At 45.4% G+C, this 23740-nt stretch overlaps 1 protein-coding gene across 1 annotated transcript in view; it reads right to left on the reverse strand.

The window, feature by feature from the left end:
* The window catches only part of PLCH2 (phospholipase C eta 2), a 192979-nt gene that overhangs the window by 19098 nt on the left and 150141 nt on the right, over positions 1 to 23740 (reverse strand). Inside the window, exons 10-18 of the mRNA XM_063317739.1 lie at positions 22249 to 22356; positions 16512 to 16670; positions 8345 to 8437; positions 7877 to 7977; positions 6970 to 7067; positions 6161 to 6343; positions 5706 to 5813; positions 2541 to 2665; positions 176 to 260 (exon numbers count right to left, since the gene is read on the reverse strand). Coding sequence (XP_063173809.1) covers positions 176 to 260; positions 2541 to 2665; positions 5706 to 5813; positions 6161 to 6343; positions 6970 to 7067; positions 7877 to 7977; positions 8345 to 8437; positions 16512 to 16670; positions 22249 to 22356 — 1060 coding nt within the window. The remainder of the gene's footprint in view (positions 1 to 175; positions 261 to 2540; positions 2666 to 5705; positions 5814 to 6160; positions 6344 to 6969; positions 7068 to 7876; positions 7978 to 8344; positions 8438 to 16511; positions 16671 to 22248; positions 22357 to 23740) is intronic.

The following is a 23740-nucleotide window of genomic DNA, read 5'->3' on the forward strand; positions in this document are numbered from 1 at the left end:
GTTGAAGCTGCACAGATGTTCTGCACAGATAGTAATTGGACTAAATGAATTTGGAGGATTCAACCAATCCTATGATTCTGTGAGTAACTACAAGATATCCCTGGTCTTACAGATAGCTTATAGCAGAGACGGCAGGAGGGAGAGGAGAAATCGAAGGAAGAGAGGAAAGCCATACCATTGTCATCCACAACTCTTGTCTGCTCTTTGCAGCAATCCACAGGCAATCCAATCACCTCGACTTCCACAAATGGATCTATGATCTGGAAAAGAGGTGAAATACGATTGTTGCATATCCTGGAATAAAAGCAGAGCTTGACCATGGCATTCTTTTTTCTTTGTTGACCATACATCTTCATAATTAACAGGCAGCTCTCTTAAGTTTTAAGAAGAGGGCTTTTTCCACATCTGCCACCCAGAGGCCTTTGATCTGGACATTCTGGAGAAGGAGCAAAGTCCTCAGTGAAGGAACGCATGTTTTCCTGCAGAAGGTCACTGGTTCAATTCTCCAAAGTGCCACATAGACAGGATCTCAAAATGCCCTGATTTTTTTTTCAAGCCCACTTATTGCTTAGATTCTTGTCTTCAAATTAACAAACAAATTAATGGAAGAGTAAATGCTTTACACAACTTGGACCAACAGAGCCATTTTCAAGAAAGGTACAAAGCTCTGGACTTTCTCAGGGCATGAATTCTATATTTAGGGTGGCCCAACCGAAAACTGGAAAGGGTTTATTCAGAATCAGAAGACTTTTCTTTGCGTAAACACAGTGAAGAGAAAAGAATCAAGCACATCAGAGGAAAACAGATGATTTGGATGCATGACGACGCATCACATGTGTGTTAGGGTGTGCCGGGCCCATCTTTCGTACTCAAGCTCACCCTCAACACCAAGCAAGAAGTGATTATTAGAGAAGAAAGTCAATGCTACTTTTTCCTGGACAGGCCAATTAACAGCTTGGGAGAAAGAAATCACCCACAATCCTTCCCCCCCAGCAAAAAACAAAACTTTGCTTGAAGGCAAAACAGATCCTGCTAAGGTATGGGGAGTGGGGCTGAAAAATTTGGGGGAGGACCCTTTTCAAACAGAACCCAGAGGGTCCCTCTAAAGAAAGCCATCTATCTTGGCTGACAACTCAGCAGCTTAATGTAGTTTTGCAGTGAGATTCTGGGCTGTTAACTGGGAGGTTGTTTTTTTTTTGGCCCCGCTCCACTCTCCAAGGAGGTGTTATGAATAGGGCCCTGTCACTTTGATTGAGGAACTTGGCAGCATTTTCCCCACTCCCCAGAGGCACCCTGCGGACAATAAAGCAACCTCGGCTCTTTTCTGCACAAGGAGAATGGGCCAAGCACCTGCTAAACCCCGGGAAAGGAGTGGGTTGCATAATCTTTCCAAAAAAAAAAACCCGAGGCTGCATGATGGATCTTCCAATGTGGTCAGAAGGGAGGGCAAAGGGGTGGGCATGGTACTGATGCCCGTTTTAAAACAGCTTGCAAACTAACTCGCTTTCTTGGGGGAAAAAAAAAGGCAAGCCCTAGATGGCATTTGTCCCCCCACCCCCCACAAGCTCCCGCATGTATCCTTGCACCAAGAGAAAGCGCTTCCTAGCACAGAAAGCTGAGCCCCCAATCGGCGTTAGTTTTCTGAGTTACAAATCCAGAGGATGGCGCTTGGCTATCTCAAGACTGAGAAGCCCCTCTTCAGGTTTTGTACCTCAAACAATTTTAAAGGGCATTTTGGAGGTTCAGTGGCCAAAGGCTTTTTCAGGGGCGTCTGCAGCGGTGAAGGACAGAGGACTCAAAAAGTCAAGACACATGCAAAAACAGGGCAGCAGTGATAACTGATCAGGATAACCTGATTACGGGGCCGCAGACGCCATCTTGGCTTTGCTGGCCCCTTCCCTGCGGACGCCCCGGATTGTCCTAGCTCTGCCGCTTGAGAAATTGGTAGGGGAAGCTCACCTGTTCTTCGTGCTGCCAGCTTTTCAACGAACAATCTCCCTCAACAGCTAACAAGAGCGGCAAAAACAGAAGTGTCCTCCACTCTGTTTGAAACTTAAAGGGCTGCCGCACTCAGGGTTCATAAAGCTGGCAGAACTGAGATCCTGGGCATCCGACAAGTCCCGTGCAGCAGAACGGCCTCCCTTCTCCATCTGAGCTGTGCAAGTTTGCGGGGTGGAAACCACAAGCCGATTCAAGCTATCAATGAGCGTTTGAGGTCCCGGTTTTGCCTCCAGCGCCTGGAGGCCTCTGAGTGACTGTCTTAAGCGGCTGTCAGAACCGATCACCGAACAATCTTATTTCAGGGCTGCTCACAAAAAAGGTTGGGGTGGCTTCCAACAACCGCCAGGCATGTTGTAGGATAGAAAACGCCGGCAATTAGCTATCTGCAGCTGCTACGGTCCTTCAGAGGCCTCTCAGAGTAGGACACCTTGATTACAAAGGGCTAATCAAATCTATTTGCTCTCTTGTTTATTCATATGATTTCCGTTTGGATGGCCATTCCTCCCCCCACACGACTCCGGCCGCGCAGGCTGCCCTACCTCGCCTCGGTCTCCAAGCATGGAATCCCGTGGTTTGGGAAGCTGCTGTCCGCTGATGATTCTTAGGATGAGTTGCTTTTTCATCTGGCCAACCAGTGGATCTTCGGAATTTGGGTTGAAGACCCCTGGAAAAGATTTACAGAAGTTGCACAGAAACGTAGGGCAGGGTCGAACCCACGTTTCGTGTCTGTAGGGGTCTCCGGGCACAGGAAGGCAGGTCCATACGTGTTGTGGGAATTCACCGATTTTGTGGATCCCTAGGATCAAGGTCAACATCTCCATCACTGTACTCCTCTACAGAGTTGTGCACCTCTGGCTTTCAGTGTTGCCCAAAGTTGCCCCATCATAGTGACATCCAGATGTGTGGACTTCATGTCCCACAATTTGTCTGCTAGCAAGACCGTTACTAAGAATTCTGGGAGTTGAAGTCCACACAATGGGAAGTCGCCCAGGTCAGGAAAGGCTAGAATAGCACGTCGTGCTATAATCCAATCAGTGGTGGTTTATCCAACAAACAACAGTTAAAGCAATGGTGGCTTACTGGAACACACAAACATGGCCTCTGAGTAGGCTGACCATATTTCCTTGAGACAGGAAGAGGGGCCGACCAAGGGCAAGGTGGATGGATGACATTATAGAGGCGACGGACTCGTCCCTGGGGGAGCTGGGGGTGTTGACGACCGACAGGAAGCTCTGGCGTGGGCTGGTCCATGAAGTCACGAAGAGTCGGAAGCGACTGGACAAATAAACAAAAGGCTGACTGTATTTCCTTGAGACAAAAATGGGACCTTGGGACGGCAAAACAGGGCAGGGCTGGGCGACGGGCTGGATCGGCAGGCAGGAACGTCTCCGGTTTCCTTGGGCTGGGAATCTTCGGATTCCTTCGTTTGCGAGAGGCAAGGCTGGGCCGGGGAGTCTAGTGAACGGTTGTCCCCGACAAGCCGTTCCTCCTCTGGCTGTGCTTTTACGTTCTTTTCTTCCCGCCGTTTCAAGGCAGGAGCCAATCGACTCGCCCTCTGATCACCGCCTATCAGCCGATCCTGTTTTTTTCTTTTTAGGTTTCCTGCCGGGTTGAGCTCTGCGGCTTTTTTCCTGCTGTTTCTGATGAGCTCCCCCTCCTTCCACTCAAAGTCAGACTGCATTCTGACAGGTTCGTGGGAACTTTCAAATTTTTAAGTAAGGATTTTAAGAAAACGGGACAAAATGGACATTTATATTAAAAGGACGGGGCGGTCTGGAAATGTTAAAAAAACGGGACTGTCCCGTTCAAAACAGGACGTATGGTCAGCCTACCTCTGAGTCACTATTTAGGCGGGTATTATACCCACCAGCCCTCTCCAGTTGGGTGCCTGTTGAAAGTACTGGGATAAGAGCCATTTCTGGCATGGCACCCACCCTCAACATCTCCCACCCCCAGAAATTATACTTCCCCTGACCCTGCTGGCCTTTTGCGAGGCATTAAAAACCTGGCTTTGCCATCGAACCTGGGGCCCTGATCGCATGGGTGACCCTGTTTCACGGTTCGTTTGAGTGTGTTATGAGCGTTGGCTGCTATTGTTACGTTATTTTCTGTTCTTTTTAATTCTGGTTGTTTTTATTGTTTTTTCCCCTGTTATGTATATGAAATGGGTGGTCTACACATTCACTGAATGAACGAATGAACGAATGCGAACTTCCCAAATAGCCAGCCAGGGTAGCTAAGAGCCTTGTCAGCTCTTTTCATCTATAGGTGTGTTTTCAGGCTCCTGTTTCGTGCCTTTCGGCCTGCGGTGGATTCTTGCACTGGCAGGGGGTTGGACTAGCTTTCTCGTCCAACCCTTCTATCCTACGAGGACTATTGCACGTGAACAGGCTTTGATTAGGCTTTATTACTGTGTTGAGGGTATCTATTTGATCAACTGCTCTAGGAGCTGCAGGACCAGAAAGGCTAACAAAAATAAAAGGTTAAGCTTGCGATTGTGGCTTCTTGCAACAGGACAAAAGTGATTTGGCACAGCCTTCTCCTGGGATGTTCTTCAGTATCCCAGTCCTTGAGATTTCCTGGTGATCTCCCATCTGGGTATTAATCAAGTCCGATCCTGCTAGGTTTTCTCAAGATCAGAGTTTGCTAGGTACTGCCACCCCTTGTGGCGGTAAATAAATACCTTCAGTAAATCAAATGAAATGCCTCTTTCTGGTGGGAACAAACAGGAAAGCAGAGAAAAGAAGGGCATTCCTTGCTGGGCAGTTAATTTGAAGTTACGGGCACAAATCAATTTAATGAAATAAGACCCTACAGGAAAGCACATCTCCCATATGTAAAAAGTATTATAATAATTCAGGTGCAGCAGAGAGCCAGCACAAGGGTCTGCCAGGAAGCCACAGCTATGGGAGCAAGATTTAACTTAAATCCAAGGGTGTGCAAACATCACAAGCCTAACGTGCCGATGGAAGACCACTCGAGCACCGATAAGAGGCATCTGAGATGTGAAGGAAAATGGAGAAAGACATCCGAAGGGATCAGCTCAGGCAGGGAGGCAGATACGAGTCCACCCTGGCCAAAGGAGACGCTGAAGACATTTTGAGATGACCAGCAGGACGTATCAGAGCTGAAATTCACTGGGCCTCCCAATTGCTCCTTTGGAATTTCTTGGTATCTCTGCTATCTTTGGAATATTCCAAACAAGCTCTTTGCCCAATATCTGATGATCGAGATCATTTGCACTTTGCCCTTCATCCAAGCTTGGATGCAGGCACAGGTTTGTATTCTCACTGTCCCCTTTAGTCACAAATCCAGATGGTGTGGCTAAAGATCTGGGGCTGAAAACCGGTGTCTTGGGAAACAAGGGGGGAAGCAGCATATCCGGGGGAACGTGGAGGTTTGCAACAAGGCCTGGGCCAAGAAAGTTGAGGGTGAATGGAAACGCAAAGTGGAGCAAAGGATCCCATGGAATAGAGCAGTGTTGCTCAACCTCGGCAACTTGAAGATGTGTGGACTTCAACTCCCAGAATTCCCCCAGCCAGCCATGCTGGCTGGGGAATTCTGGGAGTTGAAGTCCACACATCTTCAAGTTGCCGAGGTTGAGAAACAATAGAGGGTCCTGGAGAGAAGACATGGTTGGCCGGAGGATTTTGTCCCCTTTACGACAGTGGTACAGACTTTCTGATCCCGGTCTCGCTTCTTACCTTGACACATACACTTGGGTTTGAGAACGTAGCCACAATTCCCGTTGGTGCTGAACTTGGCCCGGTTCAGCTGCAGCATTCTCCCTTCGGACTGGTAGTTCAGGGCCACTGCAACAAAAGGAAAGATGGGAAATAACTGAGAACTGAAATTGTAAGCGGATTTCCCTAGGCAAATTCTGATCCAGCCATTTCAGAAAGCATTTCTATCACTTTTCCCCTCCTCTTTTTTTTCCCGCCCCAAGGAAAAAAGAGCACGTTTGGTTTCGGAAACGCAACCGCTCCAAACGGCCTCGAGAGGAGCCATCGTGCCTGAAAATTTAAAAAAAGGGGAAATGGTTTTCTTTTCTTTCTCCCCCAGCTTTGTTTCGGTAGCCACCCGTTTACTTCTTAATCGCTCCAAAGAATGGGAGCAGAACCAATGCATGGAAGTGTCCGGCCCGAGCAGTCCTCCTTACCCAACTGGCAGCCGGCATTCCAGAAGGGCTGGGGGTTGTAATTACTGGAATCCACGCGGTAGGAAGAGGGGTAGATGCGGGAAAGCTGGTGCTGGTTGAAGCGGAGATACTGGGCTGGTTTTTGCTGGAGAATTTGGTGAGCTTTCGTTTCGCTGAAGGAAGACACTTGCCAGCTGGAAGAGACTGCAACGAAAGAAGCTCTTGGATGGCAATGGCTTTGTCTCCCTGTGTCTCCATGCTGGCTGGGGAATTCTGGGAGTTGAAGTCCACACATCTTCAAGTTGCCAAGGCTGAGAAACCCTGGTCTAAAGTATTGTATGGCAATGTAACTATATTCGGAAGCTATCTGGGGACAGTAACTGCCCACTTTAAATCAGTATATATTTTCCAAGTCTACCCTTAACCAAACAGCTAGCACCTGGGTTGTTAAATAAAGGATCTACACTGACACAGAGAGACCACAGATTTCCTTTCCAAGCCCAATTGGGCAAGGCAGATACAAAAGGGATTCCCCTGTAGGACTCTGAATGTATGTTATCCAACTAGGAATGGGGCAAGAATGCCCGCTGGATTCACACCAAATTATTAGAGGTCACGGGACTGCATCATTTAAATGGCTTCCAGATCATCTGGGGAATATTTGCAGGGACCAACATGCCGAGCAATTATGTTGGCCGCCCCACACAACGTTACAAACGAGAAATGCCGTTTGAGCTGGGTGGTACTGACTTCTGGAGAAACGTGCAAGCCAACATCGAGAGGAAGACAGCCCAGCTTTTGACATTTCACAACGGCGGTAGCAAACCTACTTTCAGACTCCACGTCGTGGATTCCAACAGATCTGGTGTATTTCACCAGGTCCGAGAGCGCCCGGGAGAGTTTCATCGTTTTCTTTTGCCGATTTGTTCTGGGGGGACAAAACAAGGTTACAGATTGCAGGATTTGATCCAAAATCAAAAGCAATGCATCCATCAGGCATGGTGGCCGGGATGCAGCAAGGGGCCAACCGAGTTTGGAATTTGCAGGGAGGAGCCAATGGAAGCTTGAACATCCCCACTTGGCTCTTCCTGCTAAACAAACCAAGAATCCATGCCTGTGATTTGTATTAAGGTTATATATGCCAACCAGAATTCCTGGTTGTTCCTCTCCTAACCATTTCAACACACCAAACAGTCCTTGTTTCTCAGATACTAAGGACCATGGTTTAACTAGAATGCCAAAGAAAGCAAAGGCTGGTTTGTTTAGCCCCCTGCTCTTGGCAGGAGGATCCAAGAAGGCATGGGGAAGCAACACACCAGCTCCATCATAAAGACCCAGAAATCTGACATATTCTGGCTTTCTGAGACACTGCAGTTCAAAACAGACACCCATGGATATCACTGAACAGCATCCTGGTCTTTATCTCTGGGAAGCCAATTTAACTGGGTTAAATCAGGTCAGATTTTAGCAGGCTTACCTGAAAGGCAGAGGTCTGGGGAAGGATCTGTCTATCTCTTTAGACTATCTCTGTTCCTCAACAGAGAAAGGAAGGACTGATCAGTTTTGAGTTGACAACAGAAAGGGCTTGATATTCCCTGCAATTGACAACAATTCTTCTCCCTTGACTATTGGTTAGTCAAAATCAAGAAGCCTTGCAGGGCCAGGTGGATTAGCTACACACAGACACGATGCAGGTTTTTAGTTTTTTATTGTTATCCTGAAACCCCTGGCACTTACTTGCTATAATGGACAGAAGTTCTAGTTAAGTTTCCTTGGCATTCAAGATCATCCTCCCCATCTTCTAAACTTGATGTCCTTTTGAGTTTACTGGATTTTTTCTGTGTAAAAGAAAGGCAGGGAGGAAAGCAAGCTTCAGTTTACTTGTGATGGATCTGCCCACACCAAGATATGGAACCAGAGGAGCAAAGTAACAAAGCAAAGGATAGATGTTCATCCTGAAGCCCACCCCTGATAAAGAATCAGTCTTTATTTTGAATGTTAGGACTGTACGCAATGAATACCATAGAGCCAAAATGGTACTTCCCCACCGCAAGAGACAGGAACGAACAAACTTGGGGAAGATCAACATTTGCAGACACATAAGAAAAAGTTTGTGGGTTGATCTTCAACAGTCTCTCCACTAGAGAAAAAAAACAGAATAAAATATTTCACCACCACCACTCCACGCACAGACAACCAACCAACCTTGCGTTTGGTCAAGCTTCCCATCAGAGATCGGTTGTGACGTTTGCTGAGGATACCATCTTCCCCAGATTCCACATTCTCTTCATGCTTGTTCTACGGTGACAGAGAAGGACAACAATGCACAGGACCACCAGTGGTTAGACCAAGGGACAGCAAAGCTCCAGCATCAGAGTTTTGCAAAGCCAAGAGCTTTGGGAAGGAAAATGCCCCAGGGTAAACATTCTTAGATGGCATTTAAGGCATCCCAAATTTTACTGGCATCAGAGAATAGCAAAATTTCATTACCTCACAAAACATACCCACAACTGGATGTTATTAATGATTTGTTTTGATATGCCTTTTAATCCTTCGAAATAATTATATGAGCGATGAAAGGCTGCCTTTGAAATCTCCACATTTCTACTCCAAAATGCAAATCAAGGAAGCTGGTTTTCATCTGTCCCCCTTAATCCCTTTGCCTTTTTACAACTAAGGGCTAATTCACAAAGTACTCACGAGTTTGGCCCAGTCACCTCCCAATAATCTTTGGCAGCTTGATTTCTGTAGTTTTTGGGGGGACAGGAAAGGACAAAATGGGGCCCATAAAGGGCTTTGATGCATTTTGTGCTCACGATGTAGCACCTTCAAGGCCCGGGAGCAAAAAAAAAATTGTGTGGTTTGATTCCTGGCTACTCATCCGTTTTTTAGCTCTGACACCCCTCTAACACTCTTTGCAATACATCAGCAAATCCTCTGCAAAGCATTTTATATAGGACAGCTCCCCTAGTGCCCCCAGCCACTGATTAAGGCCCCTCAAGAGGGGAAAAAAAAAAAAAAGCAGTGCTGGTGATCACAATTTTCAAGCCTTAGTATTTCTGGGGATCTGAGAAATCTGGCAATTATTGGGAAATTGACATATAGGGAGTTGGGGAAAAGTAAAACCTCTGGGTAATTAAAAAGGACTCTCCCCCCCTTTTTTTGAGAAAATGAGATTGCCAGCACTGCAAAAAGAGTGCAAACTACCTTTGCGTTTGTGTTCCCAACACCACATGTGGCACCCGACAAGAGAGTTGTGCTGTTCCAAAATTTCACTCACCTGCTTTCCTCATTAACTGTGTGTACTCAGCCATGAAAGACAGAACCATTAATAAACAATTTAGAAAGGAAGCTAATAAAACTCCAGCAAAGTCAGCTGCAAAAGGCCACCCGTGCTCGCTTCGATTTCTAATCCTTGCAATACTGTATTATTCCTTTATAGATCACCTCTCCAAATTCAACAGACACCATTAACAGAGGATGGCAGGGCTGGGGAGGGGGCCAGATCAAAACCTCATTACAGAAAATTAGAATGAAGCTGCTGCCAAGGGGAAGAGAGGCATATTCTGTCCCATGCCATCAGCAGCAGAGTAAAAAGCTGGAAGGAAAGGGAAAAGATGCAGATGCCCTGCCTGGTTCCTAATTGCTCATTCTGGATTAGTTAAGAGAGAGAGCAGCTGTGCTTCCAGGTGATCTGGGATGGGGGTTTCATTCGCTTGGTGGCTTAGAAGGAGGCAGGGGGGAAACCAACTGCTGCAAACCTCAAACCCCCAGAAAGAGAGCAGGCGTGGGCTGGTGGTGAAGGTGCTGGGCTAAGAGTGGGGAGGCCCAGTTCAAGGCCACCCGCAGCCAAGGGCTTTGGCCCAGTCCCATTCTTTCAGCCCAGCCTACCTCACAAGGTTGTGGTCATGGGGGAAAATGGAAGGAGGTAGTGCTGGGTGCATCGAGGCAGGGCGTCAATCTAATGCACAAATAAATAGCAACAATAACTAGATTAAAGGGGACAGAAGAGGGGTGATTATCTTAAAACTTGCAAGATCCAGGATCTAGATTAGGTCCCCTCCATTGTTTTACGGCAGAGCTGCAACAAGCACATTTGCCCTGGAGGGAAGGAACCTGTTGTCAGCCTTGCGAGGTAGTCCAGACCAGAAGTGCACCCCGAAGTACTAGCTCTAACTTTATTGTAAGGTTACGTTGACAGAATCTTGCAAGTCTGAAAGTACCTCTCTCCCCCTGTCGCCTTTACAGTCCAAGAAACTAGGGAGGGTCCCTTCTGAGACGCTTCCCACACTGCCATTCCTCCTGTGGGCTCAGCTGCCTCTTATCTGACTGTTGTCTAGTCTGCGGCTCTTCCTCCTGTCTCCCAAGGTCATTCCACAGACCATTACACTTGGAGGGCTGGTAGGGCCAAGGATCAATGTCTATCCCCTTCAGATTAAAAAAGATGAAGCAGGATGTGACGGGAAAGACCACGGTTAGACACGGAAGCATCAACAGGCAGAACTGACAAAACTAGATTGCAAGGCTGAATTGATCTTTTCCAGTTATCCTGTAGACCGGATGACGCCAACTTCTCCAACTCTGTCAAACTAAGTTTGCCTGGGCAGAATCAGGACCTCCTGAAAGCAGACCCAAACTTTCAAGCTGAAATTTCTCTGCACCCTGGGTTTTTTTTCAATCATCTTCCCTCCTAACCAAAGCAACAAGGGATTGATAAGGAGCCATGCAAATGTTCTGAAGGGGTTGCTAACAACCCCATTGCCGTGCATACAACCCCGCTGACGGCAGGGGCTGATATATTGTTTTCCTGCTGCTAAAAAACCAACAATCCAGCGATACAGATTGGCTCGATTAGCGATGGCACGGAATGAAGAATGAGGGCCCCGTGCACTTCTGAACCGTTGTACCTCTGGAGGGCAGTGTTCCTACGCCAAGACTGTGTAGATGCAGCAAGGAAACCAGATTTCTTTGAACATCAATTGCCAGATAGAATTATGCAAGCTCGGACACAGAGCCATCTGTTCACACAAGCGCAAATGATTCCTGATTTATCCTTCTGGGAAGCAGGGACACCAACCTGAGCAAGTGCTGCATTTTTCAACAGGGCTGGAGTTGGAATACTTTGTTCACACTTGCATAAAAAGGAGAGTCGACTACGAATCAGGAGTGAGGGAGGCAGGGAGGGATTAGTTTGCCATATCCCGAGGGCCATGGATTGAGGGAAACAGGGGATACAGCTAGAATCTGTATGAGAGGATTTGAAACAAGATTCATTGATCAAATCCATACCTCTTCCTGCTGCAAATCAGAACTTCCAAGGGAGTACATAAAACAGCAGCAGCAGCAACAATGAAGAATTCCATCCAATCGCTCAGAGCATCTGCTCACGCCATGCTGGACTAAAACTTTGGAATAGATTCCATTTGTGACTCAACCAAGGAAGGGAGAGGAAATGTGTCTCCTGTTTTCATAGTTAGCATCTTTCCACATTCAGCGACTCTCCAACCCCAGGAGTGAGAATGCTACAAGCCCCCAACTCGGATGGAAGTTGGAATCCAGCAGCATCACACTCTGCAGCTTTTGGCAGGGAAGGAAGGAAGGAACCAACCGACCAGAGGTCAGATTTCTGCCCAGGATTGATATGAACAGCTCTCAGGTGCTGTTCAGGGTCTAGCCTTTCACTCAACTGATGTGAAGATTCTGCAATAACAGCCCAACAGCAGGCAGTTCAATTTTATATCATTAATATTCAATGCGGGGAAATAACCATACATGTATTAGGCTAAGCTGTTTTTATGTGCTGGTCATGTTGCACTGATGTTCTCAAGCCCCACTAGGTGCCTTATGGCTCCCTTGCTGCAAACTGCCTAGCTACCAGCCGGAGAAGGCGGTTTTCGCACAATTCCCTGCAGTTCACTTAAACATTTTAAAAGGGCAACAAGAAAGGAGGACATTTTTGTTTGGACATCTCCCTGCTGACTTAGTTGATCTACGTTTGCAGTTAGGCTTAATAAACATATTACTACGGTAGGGCCTCCTGAACGGATGTCTCCGAGGACTCTCTGATCGGTGGGATGCTGGCTTGGAAGGTAGTTTCTGGATTACACATTGGGATAAAACTGGACTTGTGGCATACTGACCCAAACTGACCACCGGTATTGTCCATTTTGTTAGCAGGGAATGCTGCCTGTGGCATAGCAAAGACTAAGTTTGATAATTCAACCTGCACCTCCTCTATCTTACTAACAGAGCAATATGGGAAATTATTGATTGACTGAAGCCCTGATCCATCTTGCCAGCGGAGGCCTGTTCCTCTGAGCCCATCTGGTGACGACAATGTCATATGGAAGACTGCAACTTGGAACTCGCAAAGGGTAAACAATACAGAATGTGGATTAACAAATGCAACACAAGAAAGAAAAACAGATGCTTCGTAGGTTGGGGCAACAAAGAGAAAAGTGACATAAATCTGAACAAAGGGGATTGGATTATGTGGAGAGGACTCGAGGGAAACATGCAGGGAAGTGAAGGTGAAGGTTGAATTATAAACGAAAAGGCTAACGTGCATGCCAGAAGGTATGAATTAGTGTCATCTAGGTCCTGTGTGCACGTGAGAGCAGGAATCCATAGGTTGGTAGGTGATGTCTGTTAAACTAAACCCTAAATGTCTGGAGGCCAAATCCTGTGACGAATGGCTAAAGGAACCGGGTACGTTTAGCTTAAGGAGGAGAAGACGGAGGGGAGACATGATAGCAGTCTTCCCATACTTGAAGGGCTGCCTCGGGGAAGAGGACGTTGACTTATTCTCCGTGGCAGCTGAGGGTGGGACAAGAAGCGATGGGTGGAAGCTCGTCAGAGGGAGATCCAAGGAGGAATTTCCTGACGGTGAGAACTATGAAGCAGGGGAACAGTGGGTGCTCCATCGCCGGAGGTTTTCAAGGAAAGATTGGACAACCATTTGTCCAAGATGGGATGAGGACTCCTGCCTTGGGCCTAGGCAGGGAGTTGGACTAGGAGACCTCCAAGGTCCCTTCCAGCCCTAGGATTCTATGATTCTAAGCTACAGCTGTGACAATGGAAGAACCAGGAATGGATTTTAGAAGTTGTGTAATACGCTGGAATGAAGGTGATGGAGGGGGGAGACTCCTGTTAGGTGACATGAATCCCTAAGAATAAGACAAGAGACTCCAGAAAAAGAGACAAAAGTAGAGGGGAAGTAGAATTACTGTATATAATTCTCACATGGAAAAGGATCAGAAGATAATCTGTCAGCCAAGTGAATGGAAAATAGACCTAAGGAAAAAGGATGTGGAGGCTGTGTGGAACAGAGTGAGGAAAAAAAAAAACTAGGTTGCAGAAGCATGTGGAATTCGGAAATACTGACTTGGGTATTATTAGATGACACCTTATTAGATACTCAGCTATTTGGCTTGGTGTAAAGCAACATCCTTACCTCTTATAACGACATAAACCAAAGCTATCACTCATCCTTTGCCCTTCGTTTTGTTTTGCCACTTTCCAGATGCACCAACGCTGGTTGTACGTTCTCCATAACATTGGTGGGGCTTTGGATGAACCTGCTATGCTGATCGCTCCTTGTTCTTCCCTCCCACCCTCCCTCAGCAGGCCTTGATCAGATGGCAAGGGGCTGCCACCTGTCTCCAGGAGCGCCGGTTGGAAAGTGATATTAATGGCTTGGCACAGGAGGAATGAAGCTGGTTCTCCATGCATCATCGTCCCCATGTGTCGGATGGTATGTGCACAAGAAGAATGAGAAATCTAAGTGGTCAGTAAATATCTATCATGATGACAGGGAAAACCCACAAAGACTCATTAATGTTCATTGCTCAACTCTCCTCACAGAGGAAAAAGACAGAGGAGTGATCAGTCAGGATTAACTGTGATTACACACCCAGCTTCACCGCTCCAAAGAGCTTTATGAAGAATAATGAAAAGAGGGGTGCACTAAGAAATATAGCTATCAAAGCTAGAATTTGGCAAGGATCCATTTGGAGAAAGGACCACTCCAGGGTCCCAGTGGAAACTGATTTCCATATACAGCATTTCTGAAATCAGGAGTGCAAAATCAGCCCCCTATGGCCACATGGAACTCCCCAAAAACCTCGAGGGCAGGCTGTGGAACATTTCCAAATGTTACCTCCCCATTTTTTTTTATGTAATAGAAGAGGAAAATATCAGTTATTCACCAATCAAATTGTTCCAGAGGTGGCTTGTTTGGAAGCTGATCTCTAATGTACTTAGAGTAATTTGGACAATCTAGGATTATCAGCCTTTAGATGATACCCATCTCTGACATTGGGTAGACACCGATCTCTTTTTCCTGAAGCAATTTCCCTTAACATTCCCCCGAAGTCATATCTCCCCAACATTTTCTGCCAGGATCCATCTGATTCTCCAGTGCCGTATTAGGAAGAGCTTTCCATTTAACAGGGGTATCTTTTTAGAAATTAATAGAGAAGCCTGTTCAGCTGTAATAGGACCTTGTGACTGAAATGATCTGAACTGTCTGCAAGAACAGCCACAAAACAAAAGGCCCTTTTAAGCAGCCTGTGTGTCCAGAGAGTCTGGAAAAGAGAGAGAAAAACTACTCAGCGATAAAAATAGACAAACAAGAGGTCTACCACCCAAAATAGATGTGGTTGAGCTGTTGTAGTAGGGTTGGTTGGTTGTTTTTTTTAAATTTTCCCTGATTTCAGCTGCTCTCTGAAGGCAACAGGGAACCATGTGGGTGTTCGAGTTTACAAACAAAAGCGGTTGCCATTCTGAATTACAGTTGGATTTATCCAGGCTTGGTTGCTAATCCAGTTGCTTGTGTTTGTGGAAAGAGACTTTTCCACTTGGGATTATTAGAGGACCAAAGAATAGGTTGAAGATGGCAGGGGGGGTGCGGGGGGGGGGAATTGGTGACACCAGAGAAGACTCACCACCACCACCACCACCCATGGTCAGATCAGATTGGATTGGATCATTCAGGAAAATAAATACACACAGCCCAGCTTCCCTCCACCCCCCAGCAAATTCCACTTTGCTGCATCAAAGTGAGGAGAGAGAGGCCAAGACTTGGATGGGGGCAAGTCCTGTCTGAGCCTTCCTTCCTAAGCATGGTGCCCACCTATGGCTGTTTCTCCTCGCTGCCACAGAGGAGAAGCCCACTGTTGAGACAGCTGCTCCCTCTCCAGAAGGAGTTCCACCTTCCTATCACATTGGTTTCCTAAACTGCCTGGGTGTTCAAGGAGAAAGGCAAGGTTAAAAAAATAAAAGAAGGCCAAGTAAGTAAAGTGCAGACCAAAGCGTGGCATAACTATCTCTGGGTATACACAACCACATGTGCAAAGATTGCTTCCTAGGAAGCGCTCCAACGGCAGATCTAACTTTTTCTAAATTAATTAAACAGGACAGGAGAAAACAAAAGACGACAAAAGAAATACGAAAAGGCATTTCAATAGATGTCAAATTCTACCCAAGAGAGATCTATTTTCCCACCTATAGGTTAGGTGTCATTATCAGGGTAACAGGTTAACCTTTCTGCAATAATAATAATAATAATAATAATAATAATAATAATAATGGGTGCATGGTGGAGTTCTCACTCGCCATCCCAACAGGAGAATCAGCTTTCACCATCTTATTCAGAACAGCTCTTCCCTGAATGTTTGTACATACAAACTAGGATCTTTAACAGCAAACAGACAATGGCTAGGCTAAGTTCAGGATGGTGGGAGGAGCTCAGCTATTGCCTTAGCAAGGTGAGTGGACCAGGCCACGGCATTAAGCCAAAAGATGGTTTCTTGCAGGTCATTACAGCTTGTCAATCCAGTTGAATTCATCTAACGTTGGGAAAGTTTTGCACACCAAGGAAAAGGTGTGCCAAACGGGAGCTGTGCTGGTTTGCGTGTCACCTACATTTTATTTGATTCGTGTAACACTGAAGGAACCGCAGCACATCTGTTGACTATTATACAGTGGCTGGTTTTTACTTTGAAGACCTAAATACTTGGTCCTGGATTTAGGATCTTCTATTTTATAGATCAGATCACTGAAAGTTCATAGTTAGTTCGTAGTTAGGTGCCACCAAGTTGGGTTCAGCTCCCAGGCATGGCATGGATAAATGCTGGCTAAAAAAAAGTGCCGCTGCGCACACCTATCAGAGAAACAGCATTTTCGTTGACTTGCGTGCTTTATGCACATAAGGGCCACTGCTTGGCTAGAGAATCCTAGAGCAATTTCAGTCTTTAAAGCCAGACCTCTGATGTGACAGATTAATTATATATTTTACAAAACTTTATCAGCTTATTTACACATATTTTATAATTAAGCTCTTCTGGTTGACTCCCCCTCCTCCCCAAATCACCTTCTTGACATCATGCTTGTTCCCCAATTTCCCCGAGGATGACACGGTGGTGACGGCAAAATTATTTGGGTCTTCGCAGTCCCGAATTTTAGATTCTTTGATCAGAGAGTCCAGTTTCTTCTTGGCAAGGTTTTCCACCCGCTTCCAATTAGAAGACGCCTAGAAGCCAAAAACTTGGAAGTTATGAGCTAGCAAAAATGCAACCCTCTTTGGGTTTTTTTTTCCAGCTGGTATTCAAAAACTGGTAAAGCGTTAACTAAAGAAGGAAAGGAAGAGAAAGCACATCAACCCAAAACTTAAATCAATCACATTTTCTCTGAACAGACTATTCTACAGCCTCATGCTTATATCAGACAGGTATTATGGACCTATTTGCACTGCAAACATGACCTTGGTTTAATTGTCACGGAATATAACCCCTGCCCCCCAAATCCCAGTTGGTATGTATCGACCACTCTGTTTAAGAAGTCATCCTTTCCCACAAATGGGTGTTAAACCAGTTTATGTTTGCCGCATAGATATGGCCCACAGTATGAATATTCTGCAAAGTATTGTTTTGTTCTCTTCATTAAAACGAGAGCATTCCTTCATGATGCCAATGTCGATGTTTTGAACAATCCCAGGTCTGTCATATCCCTTTGGAAAAGTATCCCCAGCCGTCCCAAGCGGTTGACGTGTTTAAAGGACGCACAAAAAATACTTTGCAACAGCTGGACCGACCATTAACAACTCGGGTGAGGTGTGTTTTGTTACCAAGCCAGTAGTGTTGGGATAGAGGCAAAACTGTTTTCCAGACAATATAATCTTTATTCGTGGAAGGTTTAGAGCCCAAGAAATAAGTGTAAAGTCATTTCTAAAGAAGCTACTTATAAAGTCTCTTCTAAGTCAGTTTAAAAGAAGCCAACTAAAAATCAGTCACAATCATATAGTTATTTGAATGACAAGCCTATGAATATTTAACTAGTGGCTCCCGGGTGTTTTTTCTTCAACTGTTTTTAAATTAGGCACAAGGGAAATGTCAAAACAGGAAGGCCAATGGGTTTGCCAGTCATATCAGGAAGTTTACATTCAATGGCCAGCAGATCTGAAGGGTAGAGCAGCATTGGCTTTGCCTCTGCCTTAGGGGAATCATTCAAAATTATTTTTGCTTGTGGAAATGCAAAGATTCAGGGGTGAGGAAGGGGGCTACAAGAAGGAGAACCACAGACCTCAATGAGAACTGAGCATGCAGAAGTACAAAAGCACTTAGAAAGGAGGGGGGGAATCTAAAGGGGCAAATTGTTCTCATAAAGGCCGAATGTTTTTTTCATTATTTTGGTTTTTTTAAAATTAATTTCATTGTGCTGAACTGATTAAAAGAGACGATGTAATCGTGAATGAAAGGCAGGCCGTGAATCAAATAAAGAATCGAATACAACTTCCACGTGAAGTCTGAACACGCGTATCTTAATAGCCTGCTCTGTCTCTTCGAATCACAGAATCCCAGTGCGGGAAGGATCCTTTGAGGCCACCCAGTCCAGCCCCTACTCAGTTGAAGAGCCCAAATGAAAGCATTCCAGAAACATGGCTGCTTAGCCTCAGCTTGAACACATCAGCACCCCCTTAACTATCGGTTCCACCATCTTTGGGTCCCCCCCCCAATATTCAGTCGGAATCTGCCTCTCTGTACTTTAAGACTATTAATACATGACCTGTGCAACAGATGTTGATTTTCTTCTGTGCAAGGTCTCTTCCAGTTTGTGAAAAGCACTCTCATGATTTTCCTTTTTTTTTTTTTTGGAGACTGAAGATAATTCCCCTCCTTCTCTCTCCTTGTAGGATTTGAGGTTTCCAATCCTCCTCTTGTCCCTGCTGCCTTTTGTTGAGGCGACTCAAGTTCGTCTGAGTCCTTCTTGAAATGCAGCACCCAGAACTGGGACAAACCATTCCTATTTGTTAAACATCAACTTTGATTAAAACAATAAAGGAAGCCGGGAAAGTTTTTAGAACCCTTAAAATTGCTGAGCTTGATATTAAACCCTGTCCTTTTCTGCAGCTTCTCCATGAAGAATACTTTTTAAGTAGGGCACGCTGCAGTTGTGCATCGCAGAGTTTACAGCATGCGTCATATTTCTTTCTTGTTTGCGTCCTCTGACTGGTGAGCAAGCTGCACTTTCTGAAGAACACAACCTCTGCTTCCTTAATTGGGCACAGCACATGGCAATTAATGCTATCAGAAAACAAGCTGTCATTTTCTTTGCTTCAGAAGCACCCTTTGTGAGCTTGACCAGTCATTCGCATCTGGCAACCCAGATGCTGCTTGCAGAGTTTTTTTTTTTTTTTAAAGAGGCAAAACAAATTACAAGCTAATGAAGACAGAGCTGGAGGACAAAGTAGGGCCATCATTTTAAAAAACAAAAGTAAAGAAACATGACAGAGCACACAATACAGGAATTAACAGGCTCCGTTGGGAGCCATGAAGACTTTCCCTGATGCCCTTTTTAGCCTCAGGATTTGTGTGTGTGTGTGTGTGATTTCTCTCCCACATCGCTGCTAAAAATTGCCGTTCAAACTCAGCTGGGGTTATATAAAATACCCACAGCAGGGAAACCGCAAAGGTTTCAATTAGATTTATTCCATTTTGTAACATGTGTGGCTGACATCTAGAAAAATGCAGTGCGTATCCAATACAGTTGCCCATGTAGATAAGTGCAATTGGGGGGCGGGGGTGCAACTGGGACGAGCTTTTTGATCTGTTCCAACTTTAGAAGCAAGGCGGGAGCTGTCCAAGGTCCTGAAATGGGGAAGGAGCTGTTAGCAAGTAGGCAAGTAAGAAGGAAGGCCAGTCGGGCCATTGCTTCAGACCTTCCAGGTGAAAATCCCAAAGCTTGATTCAGTTGACTGCTTCAACTCCAGGAAAGCTGCTAAGACAAGGATTCTGGTAGGCTCTGTGCCTCCAAGATCAAACTTTGGTTCAAAACTCCCAACAAGCTCTCAGACTGGTTGCCAGAGATCTGATTTGTCTCTGCAATCACAAATGTCAGAGCCGGGAGTTTAGCTACCCTCTTCCCAAAGCCACCACGTGTGATATATTAGTAAAAAAATGTTCAGATGGTGTCCTTGGTGCTCTCTGAGCTTGGTGGTCTGCTTGCAGACGTTTCATTACCCAATTAGGTAACATTATCAGTGCAAGGGAGGGTGGGGTTTGCTCCCTGTTGATATACAGTAGCTTGCCCTGCCAGTGTTGGTTATTAGGCTATTGTTTTCTGCTTGATTTAATCCCTGCTTATCTGGGAGTTGGCTGCTGGAGAGGATGTGTTCTGGTCTTTTTGCTTCCTTCTTAGCTTTTTTATTGTCTCCTTTGAATGGTGTTTAGATGTGGTTTATCTCTATGTATCTGCTGATGGCTGATGTGTCTGAGTGCCCAGCTTCCAGGAATTCCCTAGCGTTTTTGGATTTGGCTTGGCCTAGGATGCTCACAGCTTCCCAGTTGAAACTCAGGTTGAGTCTGTCCGTGTGTTGTGAAATTAAGGAGTTTTCATAGTGTCTTCTGACGGCTAGTTGGTGTTCATGGATGGGCTCTGCTAGTCTTCTGCCTGTCTGCCCTACATAGTGGCTGTTACAGTCCTTATACTGTATATTGTAGATTACTGTTTGTTTTTAAAGGAGAGGGACATTTTGAGGTTTTGGTCCCTGATGCTTCCGATTTAATGTTCTGAGCCCCCACCCCCCGCTCCCAGTTTCCTGCCACCATTTCAGCACAGCCATGGTTTGGTAACAAAACAGTTTAAAACTCAGAGGGATAAATACTATAGCCAACAATTGACTTTTACCATACCTTCCACTTCAAAAGGACACAATGGCCAGGAAACAAAAGAGAGACAAAAAGGGAACATCAGACATAAGAGAGGGCTGGTTGCTGAATTAACAATTTCTTTAATCTATGTGGGTTACGGACCTTCCCTAGGAAAATGTAGCCCTAAAATGTCTTTCCTCAAAAAAAAAAAAAAAAAGGCCCAATAAGCGGTAATTTTTTCCCTCAAGATTATATAATTTGAGGTACAAATGCAGGAGAACCCCCTGGGGGAATAAATCAAGTTTCCCAGCACATCAAAAACATTTTAAGGAGCTAATAAGGTCAAATTTTAGTGTGCTGCATATGCAGGGAGGTTTTTTTTTTTAATTAAGCAGGGAAACATGGAGCCTTTCACCCCCTGTTGCTGTGAAATTTTTATTAACAGCCATCTTCATCAGCTGTACCCGCTCTATTTATATTTGTATGGATGCTTTATTTCACTTTGCTCTATGCTAATCCTTGATCATAATAAAGTCTCTCTCTCAGCTGTAAGCAAAACAAATGAATGGGTTCTACTGTCGCCGTTCTACCGTTGCCTTGGATGTCTCACGGACCAGCATATCACTGGTTCTCTTCTCTTATAACTGCACTAGGACAAACTCCAGTGGGGAGGAAAGGAGGGTGGGATGGCCAGCGTGTCCCAGATGAGAAAGAGACATGTTTCAATTGAGTCTTTAAAATGTAGTTCTGCTAGCTCTCATTGATCCCCAGCGTCCTGGATGTTGACTGACTCTGCTGCCAAGCCCCTGACAATGAGACATAAGACCCAGGCACAAAGTTCAGGTGGTGTCATGTTCCCGTTCCGATGTTTATGGTTCCTCGTAACGTTTCACATGTCATGTCTGCAGTTGCGTGCCTGCCTGGCCACGCTGGTAAATTTCCTTTGTGCTGACTTGTGATCTTCTGGAATGTATGTTTGGGTTATCTCTGCTGTTCAAGGTTACTTTCTCAGGCCGATTCTAACGGTTGCTAGCATCTGGGGTGGGTGGTTGCTATGCTAGCCTGAGGGGAGGGTTCGCAACGGGAGCAAGGCTTTTTAAGTTTGCATTTGGCGCGCTTTTGCTCATTCTCAGCTTTCTTCGTACTTTGCATACTATTCATTCAATAAATCAGTTTTCTCTAGTAATTACTGATGAGACTCCTTTTATTGGAATAGGCAACCGTTACAGGTGGGAGCAATTCCTACTCATAATAAGGATCCTTTTCCAGGCAGTTTCAAATGTTCCCCCCAAAGAGAGTCCTCTTGCTGCTGTGCTCCAGCTTTAAATGCCCCTTTTAAGGCTAGGCGCTCCCATCTTCTCTCGTCGCTAAGAATCCCACAGAAGCACCTGAGAAAGAATTCTGCTTTCTGGCACTGGGTGCAGCTTCCCTTTCTAATTTCAGAATTGGTTCTAGCCAATCAGGGTTGGATGCAGGATAGACAATCAGAGGAAGGGCAGATAGTGTTAGCCCCAGTTAGGCACACCAGACCCAGGGATCAACTCCAGAGGAAGACTCAAAGTAGTCTGATTATGCTGTACTTCCCACCCACCCCTTCTTATACTCCAGTCGATCAGGGAACCATCTGCCTGAGCCACTTCCAAATATTATCTCTTTCCTCGGGGCTTAAAAAATGTTTCAGCCCCCTTTGCCACTGTACTAGTTCTTGCATTTTCTGTCAAGGTCCTCTTCCTTACTCTCTACAAGTCGGACGCTATGATTCCTGCCTTCATTTAGAGCAGATTTTTTAAAAACACCTCAGAACAAACAAGAAGAGTTTGGGGGTGTTGTTTTGCCTCAAACAAAATCTTGGCAAAGAGCGTCCCCCCATCCTCCTTCTTTACCCAGATCAACATTAACGCAGTTGGGTTTGATCCACACGAACAAGCTCCATACTCCATCAGCCTGCATTTCAGTACTTACATCCCCATTCATTAGCTTACAGTCATCATCCATCTCATCGGCACTGTCCTCATCCGATACTTCGCCCTCTTCGGCATCGTCACTAATGTTGGCTGGAAGCTTTTTCCCCTAGCAAGCAAAAACATGTCATTAGGCATGGAATATGTGCAAAAGACCAGCTGACAGCCTCGTCGCCATGCCAAAATCAAAGGAGGATTATCATTGATAGATCCAGATTTATTTCTTGTGTGGTTCTTCCTTCCCTTCTACCCCAGGTTATTCTCTCTCCCTGTGTTATTTCTTAAGCAAGCCAGTAAGATAGGTTGAGGTGGGAGAAAAATGGGCCCAGGAGTGCTGTGGCCGAGTAAGCCAGCCAGTGTAACAGATGGCGAGGGCTGAACAGATAAATTCTCATACAAAGTTTTCTACCTGTTCTTATTCACTTTGAGGGAAGGGGTTTGCTTCCAAAATCCTTTTAAAGGAGAAGAATCTTTGTCAAATTTTCATCTTGCATCTTCCTAGATGGCCATGGAGTCTGTGGGAATCTCCTAGGTTTCATTATAAAATTGGCTGTATGGCATTCTGGAGCTTGGCTTCTCATGTTTCCATCAAACCTGGGCATTCTCTGCAGTGGCGCCCGCCCTCTGGAACATCTTGCCCCTGGAGGTGAGGTTAGCCCCATCACTCCTGGCCTTCCGGAGGGAATGGAAGACCTGGCTATGCCACCGGGCTTGGGGTGGGGAGGAGAATCGCCATACTTGGGGCTGGCTGGTGCCTTGAAGCGCCCCTCCTACATAATGACTGAATGAGACCACAGCCATCTGGATTTTATTATATTTGGTAGCTATGTGAAATTGTTTTATAGTGCACTTTTATGTCGGAATTTTATTATATATTTATTGTTTTATATTGTAAACCGCCCAGAGTCCCTCCGGTCGGAGGAGATGGGCGGTGGCAAATCTGATAAATAAAATAATGTTTTAAAAAATAAACCCCAAATGAAAATACGGAGAGGATCATCTCCCATGGTACTTTTCCACTCCTGCTGCTTTGATTTACATGAAAGGAGAGTTTAGACCTTGGAGAAATGGTGGAAGAATGTCACCGTCCCCCAGATGAAGTTGTGGAATTTATCCCTATAATTTGGCAGAGAATTTCCAAAGGCCAACGACATCTAGCTGTCAAACAGCTAAAGGGTTTGCCTATTAATACCTTCTTAAAAATGTATTATCTTTATTTTTGTAACAAAATAATCTTTAATCTTAAAAAAGGAAACTTTAAAAATGCAAGCCAGAAAGGAAAGAAAATTGGTTCTTTTCTATTTTCTGTTTTGTACTTATCAATAGTCACTGTTTAGCAATGAATTCGCTACTATAATATGAACAATGCAAGATATTATTGTAAGATAGAATCTCTGCTGTACTTTGATTGGTAGAAAGTATCGCCTTTTCCGAAACAGATGGACCACACACATTTCCAACAACCAGTCCTTGAATTGCCTGATAGGGAGCCA

Source organism: Candoia aspera, chromosome 18 (assembly GCF_035149785.1).
Source record: "Candoia aspera isolate rCanAsp1 chromosome 18, rCanAsp1.hap2, whole genome shotgun sequence".
Taxonomy (NCBI): domain Eukaryota; kingdom Metazoa; phylum Chordata; class Lepidosauria; order Squamata; family Boidae; genus Candoia; species Candoia aspera.